This window comes from Psilocybe cubensis, chromosome 4 (assembly GCF_017499595.1).
Source record: "Psilocybe cubensis strain MGC-MH-2018 chromosome 4, whole genome shotgun sequence".
In the NCBI taxonomy this organism is placed as follows: Eukaryota; Fungi; Basidiomycota; class Agaricomycetes; order Agaricales; family Agrocybaceae; genus Psilocybe; species Psilocybe cubensis.
This window is the reverse complement of record NC_063002.1, coordinates 963,792-980,233: the sequence shown is the minus strand read 5'-3', so window position 1 is coordinate 980,233 and position 16,442 is coordinate 963,792. Positions and strand designations below refer to the sequence as shown.

Below are 16,442 nucleotides of genomic sequence, written 5' to 3'. Positions count from 1 at the left end.
CCTACCTTTGACCGGGGCACTGCGGATTTGAGGAAAAGAATCTGCATGGGCGGCCGGTCTGGCGGGCAAATAGGGCGCGCTGCCAAATATGGACAAAAATTAGTTTCCTTGTGAGGACATAACCGCGTTCTGACTGCCAAAAACAGAAGAACTGTGAAAAAGACTGCTTGCAAAATAGCTTTCGAATTTTTTTGCGCCTTTTTTTGCTCCTTTGACTCCGTCCGAGGGTAAGAAAAAGTACCTAAATAAGAAGGTCTTGGCAACATGACTGTCCGGTTTCGCGGATTGGAGACCCAAAATCTCGCGGATTTCAGACAAATATTTTGGGTCCGGCGGGGATACGCCTGTAGGGGAGCTTCCCGGGGCCTCCCCAAGTCCCGCGGACAGTCCGCCAGACTGTCCGCGCAAAAAAAAAAAACTCGTGGACGAACCTTTCTGGTGAATATCCCTTTCGTCTATAGTCGTTGAGAAAGGGCCTCAATTTTTAGGCAAAACTCAGGCATACCTTTGAATGAATGATATTTCAATGACGTATACTAAATCAACTCTATTCTGACAAATATAACGAACGACTTTGTATACGGCGGGACCTAAGACTGCGTCAAATCGGAGTCAACCAGACTGCTGCCGGTCGGAGTCTACAACTTGTGGCTGACCGGAGTTTGTCACCGATTATTCTGTATTTCCAAACTTGGGTATTACAAGAAAATAACACATGAAATTTCTGAAGTCTGATTGAAACCGCGTTAAATCAAAGTTCATTTCTGCAGTCTAACTTGAGTAAACTGTAACTCCGGTTTGCCACAGCCTGTCGGTGCATGGCCTCCAACAAACGTCAAGTCCCAGACCCACAAGGTGAGAATGATGTCATCTTCTGTCAACACCGGGCCACTAATATTAATAACTGCTTCACTCCTGGCCATTCACACCCGATACAGTCTTCCGCTGCATTGATGACGGCGCCGTTCTCCACTATGTTTGTCGGATATGTGCAGATGGCAAACAATTTCTTGCCAACAACTGCGTACGACACCTCGATTCTGCTAAGCATCAAGCCGCTGTTCGCTTTGTGGCTCAGCAAGCACAACCCCTCTCCCAACGTGAATGGACAGCATCTTTAGACAATCCGTTTCGCGAGTTTCTGGTAGCAGCCTCTATGATTCCAGACCAACCGCTACATTCGCACTACGATTTGGACTACGGTGAGGTAAACCAATGTTTCCAAGAAATTGGTTCAAACCCTCCAGAGCACGCACCTGCTCCTCCACCTTTAGTCAATTGGTCGCAACACCAAGTCTTTGGCAACACTCAGGCCGAGCTTTCGACAGAAGAAGAGGTCCACATACGTCTGTGTCAAGCCACCGAGGACTATTTGAATGGTGATATTAGTGATTTTGAAGAGGGTCCAGGGTATAGCGACATTTTGTCAGACTCGAGTAACTCTGGTATGTTTCTTCTTCACTATATCTCATCTGCTAACTGTTTGCTTACATTTTACATAGTAAACAAAGAAGATTTGAACCAATCGCTACCTCGAAAACGTGCACGCGGTGGTATAACAGACCCCGATACTCTTCAAAAGTGGTATCCCTGGCAGGACAGAATAGTAAGCGTTTTGTGTTATTTTTCTAGTATATCAAGTACCAACATCACAAAGTCGTGTTCTCTAGATGTTTTAACCCATCTTCCACGGTCAGCCTTTTCAAGAAAGCAGCTTGACCTATTTCTCTGGCTTTTAAAAGTCAACGGCGTTGACGACATTCCAACCACAAAATCTGTCAAGTCAGCAAATGAAACCCTTCAAAAACTTTGTGGAATCAGAACGCTAGAGTGCAATGGCAAGCAGGGTCATCAATATTACATGAATTCAATTCATGACATCCTTTCTCAGGTGTGTTATATCTATGTATTCGGCACCTAGTTATTTTAACTGTATATATAGGAGATGGCTAATCCCCAGGTCCGACCCCATTTACACTTCTATCCAGAAGACAATGGAAAGGTTATAAGTGAAGCACGCCATGCCGCTGCCTGGCTAGAAGACATGCCTTCAGAGGAAACCACTCCAATGATACGTCTTAAACAAGCTGACTACTATATTTTTGAACCCGCCTTGCTTGTTGATGGCCGCTGTTGCATACCCTATCGTTGGTTTACTCGGGGTGGTGTTTTTTTTGGGAAAGCGTGGCTTCTACAACCGCATGCTAATGGTTGGATTGTTTGCAAGAATACTACAATCGAGGTCTCACAATCGCAACTCCTTAAAAACTTTCCACAGCTTGCAAAGGACCATGCTCTTTATGGTGTATCTCATCCATCTCTAATTATTGGTGGGTTCTTTGTCATAATGGAAAAACCTTGTAATTGAAACTAATAATTTGACCGAATAGGAGTTCAGCTAGCAGGTGGTAGTCCCGAAACGCCGCTGTCTGAATGGCGCCATACCAATCCTGTTCTGGGAAATCTATGGAGAGAGCGTGCCAAAGGACAACGTGTTGTTGCTCTTCCGTTATGGATGTACTGTGATGACACATCTGGCAATCAGTCTAAAAAATGGAACAAACACAACAGTTTTCTATTTACACTTGCTGGTTTGCCTCGCGAGCATGCAGCAAAGGAGTATAACATACATTTTCTATGCACATCCAATATTGCTGCCCCGCTAGAGATGCTTGAAGGTGTTGTTGAAGAAATCAGGTAACGGTTTATTATTATGCTTTATTTAATAACATTTACTCAATGGTTAAAACAATAGATCTGGTCTAAAGGCAGGAATTTGGGCATGGGATTGTGTGCTCAAAGAATCGGTGCTTATCATACCTCCTTGTCTATGCTTTTTGGGGGACAATCCAATGCATAGTGAATTTGCTTGCCACATTGGTTTACGTGACAAGTACTTCTGTCGTATCTGTTGGGTCAAAGGCTTAGATGCTCAGGATGTTGGAGTAATCCCTTTGCCTTTAGATGGAGCATCGGAACACTCAGACGCCCACAATTTGGAGCAAGAGCAATTGAGTGATGCACTGTCAGTAGGATCTGAGACTGAAGCACATCCTACTGGTAAACGTCGGCGGCGATTTCAGGAGTCTATGTCTGCTATGATTCAACGTATTACTGCGTTTATAAAGGTATGGATCTTTGTTCTATATTTTACCATATTAGCCTAATGTATTTCTCATATAGCCTGGCAAACTTCGTCGTAAGGAAGAGACCATGAAAATATTGGAAAGTTATCAGGAACAGTCTCAAACTATTGGAGCCAAATCCAAACTCAAAAAAATGCGTACCAAAACAGGCATCAAAGATACCATGCAGGAGTTCTTTCTTGACAAACTCTCAAACTCTTATAAGGGTGTCTATGGTCCAAAGGACAAACAGAAGGTATTGGAATCCGAGATGGCAAAGCTTCCACCTTCAATCATAAGTCCGGTATGGCAATTAGGTAGGACCTATTGCGATTTGTTGGATATGCAATATTCTGACTTAATTTAACTTTAGGCCTTGATCCCCATCAAGATACTCCAGTAGAAATTCTACATGTTGTTCTTTTGGGGTTTGTGAAATACTTCTGGCGAGATCTTGTTCAGAATCAAGTCAAGGATGATAAGAAACAGCTTCTCATAACATGACTCGACTCTTTTGATGTGGGTGGTCTTGGTATATCACCTATCAGTGGCGAAACATTGGTAAAATATGCGGGATCTCTTACTGGGCGAGATTTCCGTATTATTTCACAGGTAGCACCGTTTGTCATTTATGACTTGGTTCCTCAGAATGTTCTGGCGGCTTGGATCTCCCTGTCTACTCTTGTACCACTAATATGGCAGCCGTCTATCCGAAATATTGATGAATATCTTGTACGTTCAGTCATTTATCAATTATCTTAATAGAATATATTAACCACCTCCCTATTAGATTGATCTACAGAATCACATTGATGATTTTCTCTTAAAAACCGCACGTTGGACCTGTGCGTGGTTTAATAAAGCCAAATTTCATATTTTGTTACACCTGCCGGAACACATACGACGTTTTGGCCCAGCAATACTTTTCGCAACTGAAGGCTTTGAAAGCTTCAATGCAGTCATTCGAGGGCATAGCATTCACAGTAACAGGTTGGCCCCATCTCGTGATATCGCGATTGGCTTTGCGCAGGCAAACCGTGTTCGACACCTACTCAGCGGAGGCTACTTTTTACCGGAAGACCTAATGCAGTCATGGAAAAAGGACATCCACTCCGTACCCAATTTGGAGTGGCGTACAGCTGGTGTCGCTGCATTATCTTTGATAAAAGACCCAATTCCAGCTGGATATCTGGGCCTTCCAGCCATGGAGACCTATAAAATCATCATGGTTGGGGAATGCCAACGAAATGTTACTGCACCTCTCTTGTGGAACCAGACCTTGACTGGAGCTAGGATGTTTACAAACGTTCTGGGAAGAATGGGGCCTTCCAACTGCACACCTCTTTATTATAGCTGCAAAAACGTGGTTCTTCAAAACGGCGATCGATGCGGTATCGGGCAGTGTGTCATTTTACAAGAAGACACCGGTTTGTCAACCTATCTTGGGTCTGTCAAGGAAATTTTACAAGAGGTTGGGTCTCCTAACTATCATGACAATCAAGCCGACGGCGTTCTTGTGCAAATCCAGCAACCCGATGTTAGCAACAACCAAGGACTGCATATGCCCCGCCTAGTCCCGGTGAATCGGTGGCGTTTTGTTCCTCTTACAGCTATTCTTTGCACTGTAAATACCCAGCATAACTGTGTACAGCACAAGTGTCAGCCAAATGGAAGGAGGGTAATATTTCAGGAAAGGACAGCTACTCAGCATATGGCACACCGGATCGTTCATAGTTCTCATCCAGAGGACCAGGTGCTCAATATTGCCCAGATGAGGGATGCCGCCCATATTCGACCATATCGGATCAAGCCAGAACATTTGGAAAGGCAGGCGGTGGTGGAACAGTCTGTTGTAAATGAGCTCCAAAAACGAAAACTAAAACAATCTGCAGGAGAAAGGGGGGCTTCCAAAAAGGTTGCTTCGACACAAAGAGGCATGATGGGCAAAGAGGGTTGTAGTGGGGTTCAGTCTTCTGATTTTGTCTTTCCAGGTCAAGGCTTCATTGATTTTAATGCATTTTAATGTTACATGAAACAGACTTTGTAGTACGAACCAATTTATACACCTGAATCAAAGCCTCCACACTTCAATTCATCCAATGTACTGAGCAGATTAAGTCCTACTTGCCATCTTTGGGGTCGAAGACGGCAGACCTCTGCATACAAAGTGGGGTTGGACTCGCAAAGGCTTTTTTCTGTTTGGAAACCATAGTCAACCCAACGAAAAAGACCGCCGTGGCAAAACTGGGTAAAGGATGCCCTCTCTTCATCCTTGCCAATCGTCACATTGGAGTGGCTGAGTGTGGCCGAGGGCAAGAGAATGGTCGAACCAGCCGGAAACTTGATGATCAACCCAAGCTCCCATACAATAAGGTGACCACCCTTAGTCGGGTCGAATTTTCCCAAAGCCTGAATCGAGCACATACCAAACGGGCAGTTCTTCATATCTCGGTGTCGAAAGGTGACTACAGAGGGGCCGAGATTGAAGGCGGCGGCAGGAAATATGCTTCTGCGAAAGATGCGGGGAAGGTGATTCATATGGTGGAAGAGTTTGTCGAGTTGTGTCTTGTAATAGTTGTATGTGCGGGGTGCCCATGTTGCAAATGCAGCTGCATAGACGTCAATATCCGACAAGCCCTTAAAAAACTGAGAACACACCACTTGCATAGGATGCCATCCTTTGCACATCCTTATTTTTTAGAAGTGCGGAGACCAGCTTTTCATGAGAGTGACATCCTAAATAGACGGGCTCTGCCAGCCCCTGTCCTCGCGATACGCCAACGTTAATGACGGAAAACACACCGCGTCGACTGCCGGCGTATTTGCCGGTAAACTGGACGCTATCGGATTCTTTTCTGAAGGCCTCATAGACACGGGATGCAGCGGCGTCGTAATCGGCATCGTTGGGGCGACCTGCAAGCACCATGAAAACCGTATCGTCCGGAGCAACAAATGCGACGGGCTGCCTATGCAAAAGGTTGGAGCTGAATGGATGGAACATCGCAGCAAACAACATACCTGCCATCCCAGTGAAAGACTTTGAGCCCTAGCGCCTTGGCCTCATCAAGGGTGTAGGCTCTACCCTCACACTCCTCCTCCCTGCGTGCCTCGTATGCCCCATTGGCGGCCGGCAGCTCCTTCAGCCCCAGATCTGTGCCCTCAACGGCGGCCTGCGTGGCTATCTTTGATCGCCGTTTGTCGTTTGCGCCGTGTCCGTGTGCCGCAAACTCCTCTTCTCTCCGGATGCTGCGAAGATGACGACTCAGAGGCACCCCGGCTGCTCTCTTGCGTTTCTTCGATGTCGACGACGGATCGCATGCCGACGGATTGACCTGCGATGCCTCGGTTGAATCGGACGGGCTGGAATAAGGAGGTTCGTCAACCACTCTCTTGCGTTTCTTCGACGTCGACGACGGATCGCATGCCGACGGGTTGAGCTGCAAAGCCTCGGTCGACTCGGATGGGCTGGAGTAGGGGAGTTCGTCGCCAGAATCAGCGCGCCTGTGTATGCACACGGCGGGAACAGGCGTGAAGGACTGCTCGGATGCAAAGCAGACATCCGTAGCGGCCTCCTGTTGCATTGCGGCTAGAATCGCAGCAGGCAGTTGTAGGGCGTACACGGCCACCTTTCGACAGAGGGCATAGGCCCGTCCTGATCGCGTCTAGAATAAACAGACGCTGTCAATCTCTGGGTCGGGGTTGATAGGCAGAACTCACCGTAAACCTGGCATAATCGCAATCGGCCATCGTGGCGTTGGTGTCTGTGCGATACGGGGTCAACGGGGTAGTCAAAATGTGTGCATAATACGGCGGCACACGCCGTCTGTGCCCTCTCGCTGTCTGAAACTCCCGGCCCAGGGGTGAGCCCTGACTTTTCAGACAGTGAGAGGGTATTCAGAGACAACGTGGGCCGCTAAACATGCTGATCTGCATGGAGACTCACCGGTGTGTGGGGAGTCTCTGCAGATCATTGGGGGTCTTGGTGGGGTGGGGTTGTGGTGGGAGTAAACAACAAAAGCCGCAAAACGCGCCCTTCAAGGTGCCAATAATCAATCAACGAGCGTGTCACGATGTCACGTGACACGCGCGTCGGTTCACCTGTTTCTCGAACTTGAACAGGAACTTCGTCTCACCTGCCTCCATGTGTATAACCCTTAAGCTTTCGCCAACGTTTGAAGCAAAAAAAGGACATTTCTAACATTTCAACGACTCTGGTACGTAAATCCAACGCCCTACATGTCCGTAAAGCTGCTTCTTCCCTCAGGATAAGCTGGCAATTCAATGCCTTGCTCTATCAAGACTGCTTTCAGGCTGTCAATCCACCGGCGCTCGTCAGCCAGCATCTTGAATAAGAAGTCGCCCCGAATCTCCATTGCCCGGCTCAAATTGACCTCCCTGTCCTTTGCAGCCTCACATTGCTCCAACTCCTTTTCCAAGGCCTCATACTTCTTGGTGAATTCCTGCATATCCCATTTGAGCTGATGAACCTCCCTTTCTGAATCCCGCAGCTTCTGTTCTGCCGCATCCTCTCCTGCTCTCGCTATTTTGCACTGCTCTGCCGTAGCCCTCGCATGCTCTAGGGCCTCCTTTCTGGCAACGATTGCTGCGAAGCGATCATCCGCACTCCTCTGTGCCCGCTCCTTCAGTGCTTTCCTCTTCTCTCTGTCTCGCTCCTCCACCCAAGATACAACCTCGGCCAGCTTGTCAAAAACGGCCCTCCTGGACTTTGAAAGGCGATTTCGAGGAGAGACGGAGACGCTGAGCCGCTCCCGGAGGTCGATGGTTTCAGATGCGGTTGGAGACAAGGGCGGCGCCGGGTCAGCGTCGGCGGTAATGTGCGCATTTTGACCACTGCCCATGGAGCCTGGAGACCTGTTTGAGCCGTCGCCGCCGGTTGGCAATGTCAGAGCTGTTCACAAGGTCAGATTAGTTCAGTATGGATAAAGGATTGGTTTACTGACTTTTTTTTGCTCTGGGCTCCAGATACCCCAATTCTGACGGATGAGCTCGCCTTTTACGAACGGGAGTGCGCAGAGCGATTGGGTCCGTGGGCTCACTGGGGTGATTGGCCATGGTGGCGGGGGGTACCGTGCGTATTCTTCTTGGCTTTGAATTTCATTTTTATGTTTTCACGAGGGCGATTATTTGCATGCCTTTGCACAGGACGCGACGCGACGGGTTTGTTGAATCCAAAAATGCAGCACTGCTTTTTCGCGGGGTATAAAGGTAGGATGCAGTTGCGACAACCGCTCCTTACTGTGTCCGTGCAGCACCCACCAAAATCCCGTACAAGCGTGCATTTCAATGGCGTCTCCTGGTGAACAACTTGAGCCCTGGGTTGTTTTGTTCATCGACACCCTCATTCAAAGGGTTGGCATTTCAGAACAAAGCAGAAGCCACCTTCTCGGGCTTTATCAGGTGTGTCTTTATCTTTGTGAGCTTGTGTAGAATCTGACTAGCCTTAGATTGGAACCTCCTCGCCCTCAGCTTCCCTCAGTCAACCCAATATGATGTGCTGGATGCTCATTTTAGCACACATACTGGCAATCGAGTCTCGGAGCCAGCTTCAAGCCACCCAGCTACACGAGTATGAGTCAGTAATTGCCGAACTAAAGGGTGTTGTCGCAGACATATCCGTTCGTTTGGACAACGGCTTTGCTTTATCTCCAAACCAAAAGGTTGCGGTGTGGTCGTGTGGTGTATTCTCTAAACTGATCAACTACTGGCAGGCTACTATAAGACACCTGGCTCAGCAACTGGTTATATCGCCTACGCGAACATGCTACAAGGTGTCAGGGCAACACTATAATCAGTGTGACAAGGCCACCAACAAAGATTAAGCAAGAGAGAGAGAGAAAGAGCAGAGGGAGAGTAAAAGAGCAAAGAGAGAATAAGAGAGTGAGAGAGATTCAATGGTTCTAAGAGATCACACCAATGATAGTGGATATCCTAAGAGATTGAAGCTGAAGCTACAGCTACCTACAAGTCCAGTATTTATACTCTACAGCTATTCTAGAATATTCCCTACATTACATCATAAAGGAAGGTTAAAGAATAAAAGTGACATCATATAGAAAAAGGATGAGTAAGACTAGGAATCATATAGAATTTACTAGAAAGAAGTGGAGCAAGAAGGCTGTGATGAAAGAAATAAACTATCTAATCAGATAATTGATAAGATAATGAAAGAATAAGATAATTCTGTGAAGATAAAGAGGGGAAACTGGAGAAACCCTGACATCACCCCCTCTCTAAGGCACATTTTCCACAATGTGCACATGGATGGGTTAGTTTAGAGGGTTTAAGAAGAGGAGGAGGTTCAGTAAAGTTAATAATAGGAGTGAAAGAAAGTCTATCAAAGGTCACAGCAGAAATCCTTCTAGGTGCTGAAGGATGTTTGGCATGGAAGTCCTTGATAGCCTTAGAAGCATTTTTCAAATGCTCTGCAGGCTCCCAAGTGCATTCCTCATTAGGATAGTTCTTCCACTTAACCAAATATTGAAGTTTGTTTCTAAAAAGTCTGCTGTCCTTGATAAATTCAACTTCCCACTCAGGATTTTCTCCTTGAATGACAGGTGGTGGTCTAGAAGGAGGCTTTCTTCCTACAATATCTGGGTGATAAGGTAGAAGTTTAACCACATTGAACACTGGATGGATTTTCATGGTAGATGGCAGCTTAAGCTCATAGGCATTAGGGCTAATAACTTTGGTAATTTTGTAAGGCCCATATCTTTTATCATCCAATTTCTTGGAGGGCCTATCAGTTTTGAGGTCCTTGCCATCTAACCATACCAAATCCCCAACTTTGTACTGAGTTGGAGTACCTCTGTGTCTATTATAGAATTTAGCCATATCATCAGCAGCTTTTCTAAGTGCAGACTCTGCTTCTTTCCTGGCTTCTTCCATATTTTTCACAAAGGTATCCACAGTGTCCATTTTACTATTTCTAAGGGGTTCAGTGCCCATTCTGGGATGTCTGCCATTATTGAGCATGAATGGTGTCTGCCTGGTTGAAGCCTGAACTCTATTGTTATAAGAGAATTCAGCTAGAGCTAACCATTCAACCCAATCATCTTGTCTATGGTTTATAAAGAGTCTAAGATACTGCTCAATTTCTTGGTTAACTCTTTCAGTCTGACCATCAGTTTGGGGATGGTAGGCTGTAGATGAGGCTGTCTGGATACCAAGTATTGAGTTGAGTTCTTTCATAAACCTTGAGACAAACTGTGGACCTCTATCACACAGAATTTTAATGGGTAAGCCATGGTGTTTCCAGACATAATCTCTGTATAGTCTGGCTGTCCCTTCAGAAGTGACTTCATCTGTAGTAGGGATAATGTGGATCATTTTACTAAGTCTATCCACAACCACCATAATGGCATTATACCCTTGACATTCTGGTAACCCCATAATAAAGTCCACAGAGATGCATTGCCAGACATCAGAGGGAATCTCAGTAGGAATTAAAAGGCCAAGAGGTTTGGCTGGAAAGGTTTTGGTTCTGTTACATCTATCACAACCTCTGGTATAGGCTGCAATAAAATGTGACATTCCTGGCCACCAATAATTCCTAGAGACTAGCTCAATTGTCTTCCATTTCCCTGGATGTCCAGCAATGAAGGCATCATGGTGCAGTTCCACAATCTTTCTTCTAAGATCTTTGTCCTTGGGAACATACACCTTCCCCCTGTAGAGAATAAGGCCTTGTTCTTCTGACCACTCCTGTCCTTCAATCTTCTTGGTAGAAGATTTCTTGAGCTCCTGAACTGCCTTGACCACCTTTTCATCCATCTCCTTAGCTTCTCTAATCTTCTTAAGAAGATCATTTTCTGCACCAGTAATGGTAGCATGACCCTGCTTGAGAGCCTGGATTTTAAAGTAGGAAGGTTTGAGGAGAACTACATTTTGGTTATCATTCTCTCCCTTTTTATGATCTGGTCTCCTAGACAAAGCATCTGGCTTAAGAGATCTTTTACCAGGCCTATGATGAAGAGTAAAATCAAATCTGGACAGGAAGAGTGACCATCTGGCTTGCCTTCTGCTGAGCTTTTGGGCAACCATAAAGTACTCTAAGTTTTTGTGGTCTGTCCAAATCTCAAAGGAATGTTGGGTTCCTTCAAGATAATGTCTCCATTCATCTAGTGCTCTGATAATAGCCAGCATCTCTTTGTCATGGATCTCATAATTCCTTTCTACTTCAGATAGACTCTTAGACATAAAGGCTACAGGATGCCATTTCCCATCTGATCCTTCCTGAGATAAAACAGCCCCAGTAGCATAATCTGAACTGTCTGCTTCAACTTTATATGGCTTGTTATCATCAGGGAAAATCAAGACAGGTGAAGAAGTGACTTTCTTCTTTAACTGGTCAAAGGCTTCCTGCTGTCTAAGACTCCATCTCCAGACTGTTCCTTTCTTTGTCAATTCATGAAGGGGCTTAGCAATGTCTGCAAAATCCTCTATGAACCTTCTATAAAAATTAACAAATCCCAAGAATGATTGGACATCCTTGACATTTTCAGGTTCAGGCCATTTAGAAACTCCCTCTACCTTGACAGGATCCATCTCAATCCTGCCTTGTGAAATGATTAGTCCAAGATATTCAATCTTTTCCTTTTCAAATTCACATTTCTCTGCTTTAAGGTAGAGTTTGTTCTGTTCTAAGATTTGCAGAACTTGCTTGACTACCTCTCTATGATGATCAAGAGTCTCAGTGAAAATTAAAATGTCATCCATGTAGACAATGACAACATTTCCATCAATGAGCTCAATAAAGATATCATTCATCATAGTTTGGAAGGTAGCAGGACTATTGGTTAAACCAAAGAACATGACCAATGGTTCAAACAGCCCTCTATTGGTTCTAAAGGCTGCTTTCCATTCATCTCCCTTTTTGATTCTGACATTATTAAATCCCCACCTAACATCAAGTTTGGTGAAGTATTTGGCTTTGCTGAGTTTGGTGATGATGTCAGAAATCAATGGAAGGGGGTAGGAGTTCTTGATGGTCATTTCATTCAGTTTCCTATAGTCCTGGACAAGCCTAAGAGATCCATCCTTCTTCTTGACAAAGAATACAGGGGAGGCCATAGGTGACTTGGAGGGTCTAATCCTGCCAGACTTCAGATTTTCCTCTAAAAAGGCATCAAGTTCCTTTTGTTCATTGGGAGAAAGAGGATAAATCTTGGATCTGTAAGGTTCAGAACCAGGTTTCAGCTCAATAGCATGATCCCAAGGCTTTCTGTCTGGTAGCCTATCAAAAGATTCCTTTGAAAAAACACCTTTAAACTGATGATAGTGTTTAGGAACAGTTTCTTCAAAGGTTTTCTTAGGGGAATCAGCTTGCTGATGAGACTCTTCTGCTAATCTTTGAGACATAGTAGAAGTAGCATTAATAGACTGCTTCTGAGGATGAAGGTATGAGATAAAAATTCTATCCTCAGGCTCAATCTCAGAATCAGAAGAATCTTCAATAGAATCATCTTCTTCTTCATCAAATTGAGGGAGTTTCCTCCTTTTGACTGCAGCTATTTTCTGCCTCTTTCTTCTGGCTCTTTTGGCTTCCATTTGGCAGTCAGAGGGACATCTAATAAACTGGACATCCCCTGTCTTCCAATCAACATCTGGATTATGGTGCCAAAGCCAAGTATGTCCAATGATAGCAGATTTGTCTCCCAAGTCACAAACAGCAAAGGTGGCCCTTTCTGTATGGTTTTTGTGTACCATAATTAAGTCTACTTCCTCATGGATAGAGCCACTCTTGTTGAGAGTACCATCAACATTATAGACTGGAATGGCTCTAGGAAGTTTCCTTGTGTTGAGATTATGATACTTCACAAAACCAGAATGCAGAAAGAGGCCAGTAGCTCCAGAATCAAGCAAAGCATCAACAGATAACCTTTTCTCTGTGTCCATTGTCTTTAAGATGACAGACAAATGGGTAGAGGTTTTAGGATTATGGTTGAGGATGTAGATCTTTTCAGGGAAGGTAGAAAGAGAGGAAGAAGAAGACATGATTTCTGCACCAGAATCTGAAGACTGAGGATCAAGTCTGTCAATTTCATTTTCTAGTACATTAAATCTATTCCATTGGGACATGTCTTTCACCAATGGTGCTTCTAAAAATTTTTCTTTTCCTCATCTTTCTGCTCCTTGCCTTCCAAGATTAATTTCCCAAAGTAGTCAGCCAGTTCTTCATGGGTCATAGCATTGATGTTAACTGATGACCTGCAGTTTACAGCCTTATGACCAGGCTTTCTGCACTTGAAGCAAACAATTGGCCTAACTGACTTCCATCCAGAGTCAACCTCCATGGGAACTACATCTGGTTGCTTTGCCTGAGCACCAAAGGTCCTAGAGCTGCTATTGGAAAAGACTGGAGGATTTGGAGTAGGCTTAGGAACAGCCTTGGGAGTTGGGGCTTTAAGGAAGGGAGAAGAAGAGGAGGAGGAAAGAGACTTGGTAAAGGCCTCACTCTGTCTCCACTGCCTATCTAGCCTGGTACTCCATTTAATCCATCCATCCAAGGTTTTGGGCATGTCAGGAACATAGTAGACTGCATTCCTGAGATTTTCATTAAGCCCAGCCTTGAATTGGTCTACCAAAGCAGCATCATTATACCCAGTATCTGAGATCAGAGCCCTGAAGCTAGCAACATACTCATCAGCAGTCTGTCTGCCTTGCTTGAGCATGTGCATTTTATGCTTAGCTGTGTTGGAGGGGTCTGGATCTGCAAACACTTCCCTAAATTCATAAACAAAGTCAGCCCAAAGACCTTCTTGGGACTGAGCATTGTCTATTACTTTAGTCTTCTCATATGCCCACTTCCCAGCAGTACCTCCTTTCATATGAGATAGAGCACAAATAACTTTCTGAAAGTCATCTGTAATCCCTTTCCCATAGAAATATAATTTAAGCTGACTGAGGAAGTTTTCTGCCTTCTCCATAGAACCATCAAATGGATCTGGAGGTGAGACTTTAATGGCAGAGTGTGAACAGGAAGGGGCAACATGAGGGGTAGGGAAAGAGTGAATATCTAGAGCAGCAGGTGGTGGTGGTGGTGGTGGTGATGGTGACTGACTGACTGGTTGCTGAGGGTGTGGTGGAGTGGATAATGACTGCTGCTGCTGTCTAAGAAAATTCAACTCTTGGGTAAGGAGCTGGACCTGATGCATGAGCTCTTCCACAGAAGGAGTGGTGGGAGGCAATTGGGAGGGGTCCATGTCCATGGGTAGGAGTAGGTAGGCTCTCTGATGTGTGTGTGGGAGAAGCTATCTACTGAAAGTGCCCTTGAAACTATACTAAGTATTCTAAAAAAATATCTATCTACTGGATACCCAGTTGTCACACCACTCAGGGCTCTAAACCTAGGATCACAGGGTTACTGGATATTTCCTAGACCACCAAAAACAGAACACTAGTAGGACTGTGTCTGCCCCAACAGTTGGTATCCCTATCTACTAAGTTCACACACAGCACACAACAGAGAGTAGGAAAGATGATGAGCCAAAGGTCTTGAGGAAAGGTCTTGAGGAGGATGTTGAAGATTGGTGGAGATGTAGAGATTGGTAAGAAGATTGGTGAAGAGGTTGATGAAGAGGTTGGTGGGTTGGAAGTGGAGGAAGAAGGTTGAGGTAATGGTGTTGAAGAGGTTGAAGAGGTGAAGAGTTTGGTGTTGAAAGAGAGATGGTGGAGTTGTCTTGAGAGAGCTTCAATCTTCTGTCAGGGCAACACTATAATCAGTGTGACAAGGCCACCAACAAAGATTAAGCAAGAGAGAGAGAGAAAGAGCAGAGGGAGAGTAAAAGAGCAAAGAGAGAATAAGAGAGTGAGAGAGATTCAATGGTTCTAAGAGATCACACCAATGATAGTGGATATCCTAAGAGATTGAAGCTGAAGCTACAGCTACCTACAAGTCCAGTATTTATACTCTACAGCTATTCTAGAATATTCCCTACATTACATCATAAAGGAAGGTTAAAGAATAAAAGTGACATCATATAGAAAAAGGATGAGTAAGACTAGGAATCATATAGAATTTACTAGAAAGAAGTGGAGCAAGAAGGCTGTGATGAAAGAAATAAACTATCTAATCAGATAATTGATAAGATAATGAAAGAATAAGATAATTCTGTGAAGATAAAGAGGGGAAACTGGAGAAACCCTGACACAAGGTTAATTTGATTACGGACATGGAGGTAGGTGTATCTTTTTATTACTCGGTGTATGTTCTTATGCTTCCAAACAGAAAAAAATGAGGGCCAAACCATCCGCCTATACCATGGACAACGTTTTTGGCATCAACCGCCCCCGTCGTGAAGATGCATGGTCAGCCGAAGCTCGCAGACAATGCTCTGCGGTACGGAATACGTTCAGAAAAGAGGTAACGTCATGACTCAACTGTGCCTCTGTGATTTTGACTGATCATCCGTTTGTGCAGATACGAGACGGCCTCGCTGGCCGAAAGAAGTGCACTGTGCAACAATTCACCTCACAAATGATCACTCGATATCGTCTTGGGGTTACAGGAGAAGGCCATCATTCCGAGCAGACATATCTAATTCGTTTTGTAATTCTTGTGAGTTCAAGTCCTCTTTTGTTTTGGAACTAGTACTGAGATGGGATAAGCGTCGCTTCCATTGGGAAAACGTTGGACGACTAGGGGATCAAGATGAATCTGTTCCCGAAGCCGACGACGCTTTTGACACCGTTGATGAGAGCCCAACCGGCAGCCCATGCGATACCATCATGGGGAAGAAAAGAAAGACCCTGCACAACAAAGGGATGACATCTGGACGGGTGTCTGACGGCAACGATTACTGGGCGCAGGTAGACTCATGGTTTGCCACTCGTATTTTGGAATGGGGTTCCGACTTTACATCTTCACAATGGAGAGAGTGAGTCCCACCTTTTTCTATGTGAACTTTTCTAACATATATCACAGATTTATTGAGGAATCGCTCCTACAAGATGACCTAAAGTTCAACAAACATGCGTCTAAGACAACGCTGCTGTCGTCAACGACAGTTTCTAGACCCACCACACCATCACCCGCCCCACCGTCTAACCCCCTTGTCCACACGTCCTCAAACCCTTTTCTTCAAGCCTCCAATACGCAAGGTACCCCAGAAAGTTATGTTGTGAATGATAACTGGCTTGCGGTCATTCTTAATTCTCAAGCTACAAATGAGTAGATGTACCAGCTTGTATTTAATTGAATCAATATCTTTCAACGGCTTGAATTCCTGATATTTTGGCCCCTGAGCACAATGCAAGTTGACATCTGTTTGGCAACAAATGCCAAGTTTCGGGAATTAT

General features: G+C 45.0%; 4 protein-coding genes across 4 annotated transcripts; 2 read left to right on the top strand and 2 right to left on the bottom strand.

Annotated features, from left to right (window-relative positions):
- Nucleotides 1-818: 818 nt before the first annotated feature.
- JR316_0004416 (uncharacterized protein) lies at nt 819-5,148 on the top strand (the record flags this gene model as incomplete). The annotated part of the gene is made up of 11 exons (XM_047890182.1): nt 819-855; nt 939-1,445; nt 1,503-1,606; nt 1,658-1,891; nt 1,943-2,330; nt 2,391-2,697; nt 2,756-3,128; nt 3,184-3,442; nt 3,499-3,593; nt 3,738-3,857; nt 3,916-5,148. The coding sequence occupies 11 exons, from the start codon at nt 819-821 to the stop codon at nt 5,146-5,148; spliced, it is 3,657 nt and encodes a 1,218-aa protein (XP_047749943.1).
- Nucleotides 5,149-5,183: 35 nt separating this feature from the next.
- Nucleotides 5,184-6,872, bottom strand: JR316_0004415 (uncharacterized protein; the record flags this gene model as incomplete). Its single annotated transcript, XM_047890181.1, has 4 exons — nt 5,184-5,734; nt 5,784-6,091; nt 6,144-6,787; nt 6,843-6,872. 4 exons carry the CDS (start codon nt 6,870-6,872, stop codon nt 5,184-5,186), a joined length of 1,533 nt encoding a protein of 510 aa, XP_047749942.1.
- A 485-nt stretch (nt 6,873-7,357) lies between these two features.
- Nucleotides 7,358-8,198, bottom strand: JR316_0004414 (uncharacterized protein; the record flags this gene model as incomplete). The annotated part of the gene is made up of 2 exons (XM_047890180.1): nt 7,358-8,034; nt 8,087-8,198. 2 exons carry the CDS (start codon nt 8,196-8,198, stop codon nt 7,358-7,360), a joined length of 789 nt encoding a protein of 262 aa, XP_047749941.1.
- A 7,180-nt stretch (nt 8,199-15,378) lies between these two features.
- On the top strand, nt 15,379-16,318 carry JR316_0004413 (uncharacterized protein; the record flags this gene model as incomplete). The annotated part of the gene is made up of 4 exons (XM_047890179.1): nt 15,379-15,507; nt 15,565-15,645; nt 15,714-16,021; nt 16,069-16,318. The coding sequence occupies 4 exons, from the start codon at nt 15,379-15,381 to the stop codon at nt 16,316-16,318; spliced, it is 768 nt and encodes a 255-aa protein (XP_047749940.1).
- Nucleotides 16,319-16,442: the final 124 nt, after the last annotated feature.